At 48.2% G+C, this 11407-nt stretch overlaps 1 protein-coding gene across 1 annotated transcript in view; it reads left to right on the top strand.

The window, feature by feature from the left end:
* slc6a11b (solute carrier family 6 member 11b) overlaps positions 1-11407 on the top strand; it is an 85279-nt gene that overhangs the window by 58228 nt on the left and 15644 nt on the right. The window contains exon 8 of the mRNA XM_029692810.1: positions 9714-9817. Within this exon, the coding sequence (XP_029548670.1) occupies positions 9714-9817 (104 nt within the window). The remainder of the gene's footprint in view (positions 1-9713; positions 9818-11407) is intronic.

The following is an 11407-nucleotide window of genomic DNA, read 5'->3' on the forward strand; positions in this document are numbered from 1 at the left end:
TACGGCACTAGGAAAGTTGATATGTGACAAAACAGATCATTCATCTGCGGGCTAACGTATAGAGCACTTTTTGTTTTAAACATCAATTTGTTCCCGTGTTCTTACCCAAACTGGGCCCCAGCTCCTGTTAAACTCTGTAATATCCCTGAAAACACAGGGTTGCCGATTCACACGGGAGAAGTATTATCATAGGACGTTGGAGATTGCTGAAACAAGAGCTGGGATAATAAAAATGACTGACATGGCAGATTCGGACGGGACCAAAATTACGAATGTGGTGATTTGTGTCCGTGTGCACAATGACATTACCTGAGCTCCCCCAGTAAAACATATCCGTCCAAATAGAGCAGCCATATGTGTATGTCTGTAGAAAGTAGTGATATGCAGGGAAAAGGGTACCGTTCAGGACTCTCAGAGCGGTGACAGCACTGGTAGCTAGCTGCCAGGAAGCACAGATGGTGTGGTGGTGGGGTGCTGATTACAGCTGACTACAGGAGGTGGAGGTGGGGGGGTGGGGGGCTGACTACAGGAGGTGGAGGTGGGGTGGTGGGGTGCTGACTATAGCTGACTACAGGAGGTGGTGGGGTGCTGACTACAGGAGGTGGAGGTGGGGTGGTGGGGTGCTGACTACAGGAAGTAGAGGTGGGGTGCTGATTACAGCTGACTACAGGAGGTGGTGGGGTGCTGACTACAGGAGGTAGAGGTGGGGTGGTGGGGTGCTGACTACAGGAGGTAGAGGTGGGGTGCTGATTACAGCTGACTACAGGAGGTGGAGGTGGGGGCTGACTACAGGAGGTGGAGGTGGGGCTGACTACAGGAGGTGGAAGTTGGGTGGTGGGGTGCTGACTACAGGAGGTGGAGGTGGGGTGGTGGGGTGCTGACTACAGGAGGTGGAGGTGGGGTGGTGGGGTGCTGACTACAGGAGGTGGAGGTGTGGTGGTGGGGTGCTGATTACAGCTGACTACAGGAGGTAGAGGTGTGGTGGTGGGGTGCTGGCTACAGGAGGTAGAGGTGTGGTGGTGGGGTGCTGATTACAGCTGACTACAGGAGGTAGAGGTGTGGTGGTGGGGTGCTGATTACAGCTGACTACAGGAGGTAGAGGTGTGGTGGTGGGGTGCTGGCTACAGGAGGTAGAGGTGTGGGCTGGCTACAGGAGGTTGAGGTGTGGTGCTGGGGTGCTGATTACAGCTGACTACAGGAGGTAGAGGTGTGGTGGTGGGGTGCTGGCTACAGGAGGTTGAGGTGTGGTGCTGGGGTGCTGACTACAGGAGGTAGAGGTGTGGGCTGGCTACAGGAGGTTGAGGTGTGGTGCTGGGGTGCTGACTACAGGAGGTGGAGATGGGGTGCTGGGGTCCTGACTATAGCTGACTACAGGAGGTGGGGTTCTGGGGTGCTGACTACAGGAGGTGGAGGTGAGGTGGTGGGGTGCTGACTACAGCTGACTACAGGAGGTGGAGATGGGGTGGTGGGGTGCTGACTATAGCTGACTACAGGAGGTGGTGGGGTGCTGACTATAGCTGACTACAGGAGGTGGGGTGCTGGGGTGCTGACTACAGGAGGTGGAGGTGAGGTGGTGGGGTGCTGACTACAGGAGGTAAGGTGCGAGGGTGGGGTGCTGACTACAGCTGACTACAGGAGGTAGAGACGACTTAATATAATGGCGTACTGAGTTGAACTGACAACCCTCTATATTTCTCAACTGTTTAACGCTGCATACCGATGCACTGTAATCACATCCAGCAGATAGTGGAGTGGTCTAAAGACTGAGTCAGAGAGAGAGAGAGAGAGAGAGAAGGAAAGACAGAGATGAAGACTGTTGAAATGGGCTGGAGGACCGTGGTACAGACGACTGGCTCCTGCTGAACTACCAGCAGCTCTTATAGTGTAGCCTATAGCATCTCAAACATACAAACCCTTTTATAGCAGCTCAAACATACAAACCCTGGTATGGTAATATCCTGTAGCAGCTCTAACATACAAACCCTGGTACGGTAATATCCTGTAGCAGCTCTAACATACAAACCCTGGTACGGTAATATCCTGTAGCAGCTCTAACATACAAACCCTGGTACGGTAATATCCTGTAGCAGCTCTAACATGTAAACCCTGTTACTGTAATATCCTGTAGCAGCTCTAACATATAAACTCTGTTACGGTAATATCCTGTAGCAGCTCTAACATATAAACTCTGTTACGGTAATATCCTGTAGCAGCTCTAACATATAAACTCTGTTACGGTAATATCCTGTAGCAGCTCTAACATATAAACTCTGGTACGGTAATATCCTGTAGCAGCTCTAACATATAAACTCTGTTACGGTAATATCCTGTAGCAGCTCTAACATATAAACCCTGTTACGGTAATATTGTGTAGCAGCTCTAACATATAAACTCTGTTACGGTAATATCCTGTAGCAGCTCTAACATATAAACTCTGGTACGGTAATATCCTGTAGCAGCTCTAACATATAAACTCTGTTATGGTAATATCCTGTAGCAGCTCTAACATATAAACCCTGTTACAGTAATATCCTGTAGCAGCTCTAACATATAAACTCTGTTACGGTAATATCCTGTAGCAGCTCTAACATATAAACTCTGTTACGGTAATATCCTGTAGCAGCTCTAACATATAAACCCTGTTACGGTAATATCCTGTAGCAGCTGTAACATATAAACCCTGTTACGGTAATATCCTGTAGCAGCTGTAACATATAAACCCTGTTACGGTAATATCCTGTAGCAGCTGTAACATATAAACCCTGGTACGGACAGTAAAACTAGAGTGCAGAACCTTTAACTAATACGTAAAAGCAGTTATTTTACAGTAAGCCAACTAGGCAGAGAGATGAGTGCGCATTTTATGTTTGAGGCGTCATGACATCACTCGACAGAACAGAAGCACCTCGACCAGAGCTCCAGAACAGCAGGTAGCCGGGGTTGCCAGGCAACCGCTTTTTCCTGTGAACGCCAGGATTGTCTGTTTATTATGGGGTGTTGTTCAGCTGTGAGGATGAGTAGGCTATGACACGGTGTTAGTGTACTAACAACGTGTGATAAATACGTCAAATGAACACGATATCTCTGGGTTATTAATTATACGAAATCTGTGAGTGTTAGAATCTATGGGGGCAAGAAATATGTCTACACTAGGTAAGTACCAGGTTACATAGCTATGTTACGTTCATATTTATAGTAAATGTATCATGCTGACTAGATTGACGTGTGGCACCATGGAAACTCTAGTCGTTATCAGGCCTGTGTGCGTTTATTGGTGTACGCAGTCAGTCAGCCAACCAGCTAGTCAGCCAACCAGCTAGTCAGTCAGCCAGCTAGTCAGTCAGCCAGTCAGTCAGTCAGCCAACCAGCTAGTCAGTCAGTCAGTCAGCTAGTCAGCCAGCTAGTCAGCCAGCTAGTCAGTCAGCTAGTCAGCCAGCTAGTCAGTCAGCTAGTCAGTCAGTCAGCCAGTCAGTCAGCTAGTCAGCCAGCTAGTCAGCCAGCTAGTCAGTCAGTCAGCTAGTCAGTCAGCCAGCTAGTCAGCTAGTCAGTCAGCTAGTCAGTCAGCTAGTCAGTCAGCCAGCTAGTCAGTCAGCCAGCTAGTCAGCTAGTCAGTCAGCTAGTCAGTCAGCTAGTCAGTCAGCTAGTCAGTCAGTCAGTCAGTCAGCTAGTCAGTCAGTCAGTCAGTCAGCTAGTCAGTCAGCTAGTCAGTCAGCTAGTCAGTCAGCCAGCTAGTCAGCTAGTCAGTCAGCTAGTCAGTCAGCTAGTCAGTCAGCTAGTCAGTCAGTCAGCTAGTCAGTCAGTCAGTCAGCTAGTCAGCTAGTCAGTCAGTCAGCTAGTCAGCCAGCTAGTCAGTCAGTCAGCTAGTCAGTCAGCTAGTCAGTCAGCCAGCTAGTCAGCCAGCTAGTCAGTCAGTCAGCTAGTCAGTCAGTCAGCTAGTCAGCCAGCTAGTCAGTCAGTCAGCTAGTCAGCCAGCTAGTCAGTCAGTCAGCTAATCAGTCAGTCAGCCAGTCAGTCAGCTAGTCAGTCAGTCAGTCAGCCAGTCAGTCAGTCAGTCAGCTAGTCAGTCAGCCAGCTAGTCAGTCAGTCAGCTAGTCAGTCAGCTAGTCAGTCAGTCAGTCAGTCAGCTAGTCAGTCAGTCAGCCAGTCAGTCAGCTAGTCAGTCAGCTAGTCAGTCAGCTAGTCAGTCAGCTAGTCAGCCAGCTAGTCAGTCAGTCAGCTAGTCAGTCAGTCAGCCAGCTAGTCAGCCAGCTAGTCAGTCAGTCAGCTAGTCAGTCAGTCAGTCAGTCAGTCAGCTAGTCAGTCAGCTAGTCAGTCAGCTAGTCAGTCAGCTAGTCAGTCAGCCAGTCAGTCAGTCAGCTAGTCAGTCAGCTAGTCAGTCAGTCAGCTAGTCAGTCAGCTAGCCTGTCAGCTAGTCAGTCAGCCAGTCAGCCAGCTAGTCAGCTAGTCAGTCAGCCAGTCAGCCAGCTAGTCAGTCAGCCAGCTAGTCAGTCAGCCAGCTAGTCAGTCAGCCAGTCAGTCAGTCAGCTAGTCAGTCAGTCAGCTAGTCAGTCAGCTAGCCTGTCAGCTAGTCAGTCAGCCAGTCAGCCAGCCTGTCAGCTAGTCAGTCAGTCAGCCAGTCAGCCAGTCAGCCAGCTAGTCAGTCAGTCAGTCAGCCAGTCAGCTAGTCAGTCAGTCAGACAGTCAGTCAGCTAGTCAGTCAGTCAGCCAGTCAGTTAGCCAACTAGCCAGTCAGTCAGCCAGTCAGTCAGCCAACCAGCCAGTCAGTCAGCCAGTCAGTCAGCCAGCCAGTCAGCCAGCCAGTCAGCCAGTCAGCCAGCCAGTCAGCCAGTCAGTCAGCCAGTCAGCCAGCCAGCCAGCCAGCCAGTCAGTCAGCCAACCAGCTAGTCAGCCAGTCAGCTAGTCAGTCAGCCAGCCAACCAGCCAGTCAGTCAGCCAGTCAGTCAGTCAGCCAGTCAGCCAGCCAGTCAGCCAGTCAGTCAGTCAGTCAGTCAGCCAGCCAGTCAGCCAGTCAGTCCTTTACTAGACTGGGCTGCTCTCTGCTCTCCACATTGATCACAGCCTGTCTTTGGTGAACCTCAGGGATAGCGTCTGGATCAAAGCTGCCATTGACTGCCAATACGCTGATTATCATGCGTGAGATGTGGATACTAGTAGTAGACTCCTCTGTGCTGATTAATGAGGAAGAGGGAATGTGTGAGAGCAAAGGAGAGCCAGAGAAGAAAGAAAAAGAGAGAGGGAGAGATCGGGATTGAGGGAAGAAAAAAGACAAGAGAGCAGGAGAGAGTGAGGAGAGAGAGAAGAAAAGAGAGAGAGAAGAAAGCACGAGAGGGGGAGAAAAAGACTGTGTAGGAACCAAAAAAATGCATGAAATGAAATGTATGAATATGTATGCATTCACTACTGTAAGTCGCTCTGGATAAGAGCGTCTGCTAAATGACTAAAATGTAATGTAATGTAATGTAAAGTGGGAGAGATGGAGGGATAGAGAGAAATGGAGAGGAGATGGATGGAGAGGAGAGAGGACAGAAAGCAAAGTTGAGAGATAGAGAGAGAGAGAGAGAGAGAGAGAGAGAAAGGTGCCATTGCTTATGACACCATGTTTAATTAGATTTTAACAGGGACAATACAGGGTTTGTTCTCTCTCTGAGGACGGTTGTGTGCCCTCCTCCCCTCTCCCTCTCCCCATACTTCACCTCTCCTTCTATCTCTCCCTCTCCTTCTATCTCTCCCCCTCCACCTCTCCCTCTCCCCCTCCACCTCTCCTTCTATCTCTCCCCCTCCACCTCTCCCTCTCCCCCTCCACCTCTCCTTCTATCTCTCCCCCTCCACCTCTCACTCTCCCCCTCCACCTCTCCTTCTATCTCTCCCTCTCCTTCTGTCTCTCCCCCTCCACCTCTCACTCTCCCCCTCCACCTCTTCTTCTATCTCTCCCCCACCTCTCCCTCTCCCCATACCTTCCCCTCTCCTTCTCTCTCCCCCACCTCTCCCTTTCCCCATACCTTCCCCTCTCCTTCTGTCTCTCCCCCACCTCTCCCCATACCTTCCCCTCTCCTTCTGTCTCTCCCCCACCTCTCCCCATACCTTCCCCTCTCCTTCTGTCTCTCCCCCTCCACCTCTCCCTCTCCCCATACCTTCCCCTCTCCTTCTCTCTCCCCCACCTCTCCCCATACCTTCCCCTCTCCTTCTGTCTCTCCCCCTCCACCTCTCCCTCTCCCCATACCTTCCCCTCTCCTTCTGTCTCTCCCCCACCTCTCCCTCTCCCCATACCTTCCCCTCTCCTTCTGTCTCTCCCCCTTCATTCTGATGAGTGAGTTCTGATGAGTTCTGTTGATTCACTTCTGCTGTCAGAATAATCTGCTGCTTGGTATTTTACTGGAACGTCTTCCACAGAAAAGTGTTGTGTTGTCTGGAAAACAAAGATGTATTTAGGGAAGACAGTCTGAGAGAGAGAGATTCCAGTCAGTGTCTCTGCTTAGTCGGACCATGAGGTTGCATCCTACCTTGCGTCCCAACATCACCGAACACTGAAACACTGAAACACTGGCCCTCCATCCATCCAGACTCCAAATGAGGAATCAGGCAACACATCAAAAAGTAATTCCCTGGACCGGAGCCCTCCTTCAGTCCTCTGAGATGTGGCCAGAGCTGGAGCCATGTCAACACATCAACAGTAGTTTGTGTGTGTGTCCATCCGTGTGTGTCTCTGTGTGTCTCTCTGTGTGTGTCTCTGTGTGTGTCTCTGTGTGTGTCTCTCTGTGTGTGTCTCTCTGTGTGTGTCTCTCTGTGTGTGTCTCTCTGTGTGTGTCTCTCTGTGTGTGTCTCTCTGTGTGTGTCTCTCCGTGTGTGTCTCTTCGTGTGTGTCTCTCTGTGTGTGTGTGTCTCTCCATGTCTGTCTGTGAGTGTCTCCGTGTGTTTGTGTGTATGAACTGAAAGGACATGAATGAACATCAGAACCATAGAAAGAATGTTATTGGACGGAGGCTGAGGACTATCAGAACCATAGAAAGAATGTTATTGGACGGAGGCTGAGGACTATCAGAACCATAGAAAGAATGTTATTGGACGGAGGCTGAGGACTATCAGAACCATAGAAAGAATGTTATTGGACGGAGGCTGAGGACTATCAGAACCATAGAAAGAATGTTATTGGACGGAGGCTGAGGACTATCAGAACCATAGAAAGAATGTTATTGGACGGAGGCTGAGGACTATCAGAACCATAGAAAGAATGTTATTGGACGGAGGCTGAGGACTATCAGAACCATAGAAAGAATGTTATTGGACGGAGGCTGAGGACTATGTCTGAGAGGTCAGTTAGGATTCCGTGGAGACGGGGTGCAGGGAGCTAAAACTGTGAGTTGTAGATTGTTTTTCCCACTAAATGAGATAAATGGGAGAGTATGGCTGAATGGTAATGGTATAGCCAGTTGGCACCCTATTCCCTATATAGTGCACTACTTTTGACCGTTGCCTATAGGGTAGTAGTGCACTATAATAGAGAGTCGTTCGGGACGCAGGTTAGCATAAATCCATTGTGCATCGCTAGGTTCTGCTCTGTTCGTTCTCTTGGTTTGTACCCTCGCTGACGCTGTCTCTGTCTAACTTCATAATACCTCCACCTTAATGTCAGTCTTTTTGGACATTTTAACATCTTGACCATGTTCTGTTATAATCTCCACCCGGCACAGCCAGAAGAGGACTGGCCACCCTTCATAGCCTGGTTCCTCTCTAGGTTTCTTCCTAAGTTTTTGGCCTTTCTAGGGAGTTTTTCCTAGGGAGTTTTTCCTTGCCACCGTGCTTCTTTCACATGCATTGCTTGCTGTTTGGGGGGTTTTAGGCTTTGGTTTCTGTACAGCACTTTGAGATATCAGCTGATGTACGAAGGGCTATATAAATACATTTGATTTGATTTGATTTTGAAGTTGTAAATATTGATGATAGGAGGTGTGGTGGTGCTTTCAGGGAAATTCTCTCTGAATCTCAAACCAAAAACCCCTCACCCCATTGTTCTAGGCACATCTCCCCCAGGGGAGCTCAGTTGGTAGAGCATGGTGTTTGCAACACCAGGGTTGTGGGTTCGATTCCCACGGGGGGCCAGCACAGGAAAAAAATGTATGAAATTGTATGAAATGTATGCATTCACTACTGTAAGTCGCTCTGGATAAGAGCGTCTGCTAAAATGACTAAAAAGGATCGGGTATACGTAGCTATAAGCAAATATAGGGATAATTCCTCTTGGTTTATCAGAGGGCAAAATGGGATACCCTAACATCTCTTCAAATCCTCTTGAGATCAAGAGCTAATAATTGATTAGATATTCAGTCTTACCACAGCGCAACATACAGAGGCAGAATTTAGTTTGGAATATAAATGAGTGTAAATGAAGCCCAGAGGCAGTTTTAACGTCTAATCTACTTGGAGGATGTTGATCTATGATTTATGTGTTTTGTTCTCTCCCTGGCATGGAGAGGATTGAAAGCCTCTGGTATCTACACTAGAACATAATTTCATTTCCTATGACTGTAACAATCAGATGCATGAACTGGTATAGTACTGTGGAGGTTCAAGGTTTAAGGGTCTAGGGTTCATGCATGTACCGTAAAAAAAAAGGTTGCTTAAAACTACATAAAAAATGTTTACAAAAAAAAGCATTGATCTGAATACAAAACAGGGATTCTGATCCTGTTGTCTGTCTTCCTTCAGTATAATATTGACACCTTGCCGCAGTCCTTTGTGTGATGCTGTGTGTGATGCTGTGTGTGATGGTGTGTGTGATGGTGTGTGTGATGCTGTGTGTGTGATGCTGTGTGTGATGCTGTGCGTGATGGTGTGTGTGATGGTGTGTGTGATGGTGTGTGCGTGATGGTGTGTGTGATGCTGTGTGTGATGGTGTGTGTGATGGTGTGTGTGATGCTGTGTGTGATGGTGTGTGTGATGGTGTGTGTGATGGTGTGTGTGATGGTGTGTGTGATGCTGTGTGCGTGATGGTGTGTGTGATGCTGTGTGTGATGGTGTGTGTGATGGTGTGTGTGTGATGGTGTGTGTGATGGTGTGTGTGATGCTGTGTGTGATGCTGTGTGTGATGCTATGTGTGATGGTGTGTGTGTGATGCTGTGTGTGATGCTGTGTGTGTGATGGTGTGTGTGATGGTGTGTGTGTGATGCTGTGTGATGGTGTGTGTGATGCTGTGTGTGATGCTGTGTGTGATGGTGTGTGTGATGGTGTGTGTGATGCTGTGTGTGTGATGCTGTGTGTGATGCTGTGCGTGATGGTGTGTGTGATGGTGTGTGTGTGATGGTGTGTGTGATGCTGTGTGTGATGCTGTGTGTGATGCTATGTGTGATGGTGTGTGTGTGATGCTGTGTGTGATGCTGTGTGTGATGCTGTGTGTGATGCTGTGTGTGTGATGCTGTGTGTGATGCTGTGTGTGATGCTGTGTGTGTGATGGTGTGTGTGATGGTGTGTGTGATGGTGTGTGATGCTGTGTGTGATGGTGTGTGTGTGATGCTGTGTGTGATGCTGTGTGATGCTGTGTGTGATGGTGTGCGTGATGGTGTGCGTGATGCTGTGTGTGATGCTGTGTGTGATGCTGTGTGTGATGCTGTGTGTGATGCTGTGTGTGATGGTGTGTGTGATGGTGTGTGTGTGATGGTGTGTGTGATGCTGTGTGTGATGCTATGTGTGATGCTGTGTGCGTGTCTTGTGTCCCTCAGGTGTGGGTGGATGCTGGGACACAGATCTTCTTCTCCTATGCCATCTGTCTGGGGTGCCTGACGGCCCTCGGGAGCTACAACAGCTACGACAACAACTGTTACAGGTTAGACTGACACACAGACAATACTACAGGTTAGACTGACACACAGACAATACTACCGGTTAGACTGACACACAGACAATACTACCGGTTAGACTGACAATACTACCGGTTAGACTGACACAGACAATACTACCGGTTAGACTGACAATACTACCGGTTAGACTGACACACAGACAATACTACCGGTTAGACTGACACACAGACAATACTACCGGTTAGACTGACACACAGACAATACTACCGGTTAGACTGACAATACTACCGGTTAGACTGACACACAGACAATACTACCGGTAAGACTGACCCACAGACAATACTACCGGTAAGACTGACAATACTACCGGTTAGACTGACACACAGACAATACAACCGGTAAGACTGACACACAGACAATACTACCGGTAAGACTGACACACAGACAATACTACCGGTTAGACTGACACACAGACAATACTACCGGTAAGACTGACACACAGACAATACTACCGGTAAGACTGACAATACTACCGGTTAGACTGACACACAGACAATACTACCGGTAAGACTGACAATACTACCGGTAAGACTGACACACAGACAATACTACCGGTAAGACTGACAATACTACCGGTTAGACTGACAATACTACCGGTTAGACTGACAATACTACCGGTAAGACTGACAATACTACCGGTAAGACTGACACACAGACAATACTACCGGTTAGACTGACAATACTACCGGTTAGACTGACAATACTACCGGTAAGACTGACACACAGACAATACTACCGGTTAGACTGACACACAGACAATACTACCGGTTAGACTGACAATACTACCGGTTAGACTGACAATACTACCGGTAAGACTGACAATACTACCGGTTAGACTGACAATACTACCGGTAAGACTGACACACAGACAATACTACCGGTTAGACTGACAATACTACCGGTTAGACTGACAATACTACCGGTAAGACTGACACACAGACAATACTACCGGTTAGACTGACACACAGACAATACTACCGGTTAGACTGACACACAGACAATACTACCGGTAAGACTGACAATACTACCGGTAAGACTGACACACAGACAATACTACCGGTAAGACTGACAATACTACCGGTTAGACTGACAATACTACCGGTAAGACTGACACACAGACAATACTACCGGTTAGACTGACAATACTACCGGTTAGACTGACAATACTACCGGTAAGACTGACAATACTACCGGTTAGACTGACAATACTACCGGTTAGACTGACCCAATTATGGGGTATTGTGTGTAGGCCAGTGACACAAAATCAAAATTTAATCAATTTGAAATTCAGGATATAATACAACGAAATTTGGAAAAAGTCAAGGGGTGTGAATACTTTCTGAAGGCTCTGTATGTCTATTCCAGGGACTGTATTAGTAAATGAGTGTTCCAGGGACTGTATTAGTAAATGAGTGTTCCAGGGACTGTATTAGTAAATGAGTGTTCCAGGGACTGCATTAGTAAATGAGTGTTCCAGGGACTGTATTAGTAAATGAGTGTTCCAGGGACTGCATTAGTAAATGAGTGTTCCAGGGACTGTATTAGTAAATGAGTGT

Source organism: Salmo trutta, chromosome 16 (assembly GCF_901001165.1).
Source record: "Salmo trutta chromosome 16, fSalTru1.1, whole genome shotgun sequence".
In the NCBI taxonomy this organism is placed as follows: Eukaryota; Metazoa; Chordata; class Actinopteri; order Salmoniformes; family Salmonidae; genus Salmo; species Salmo trutta.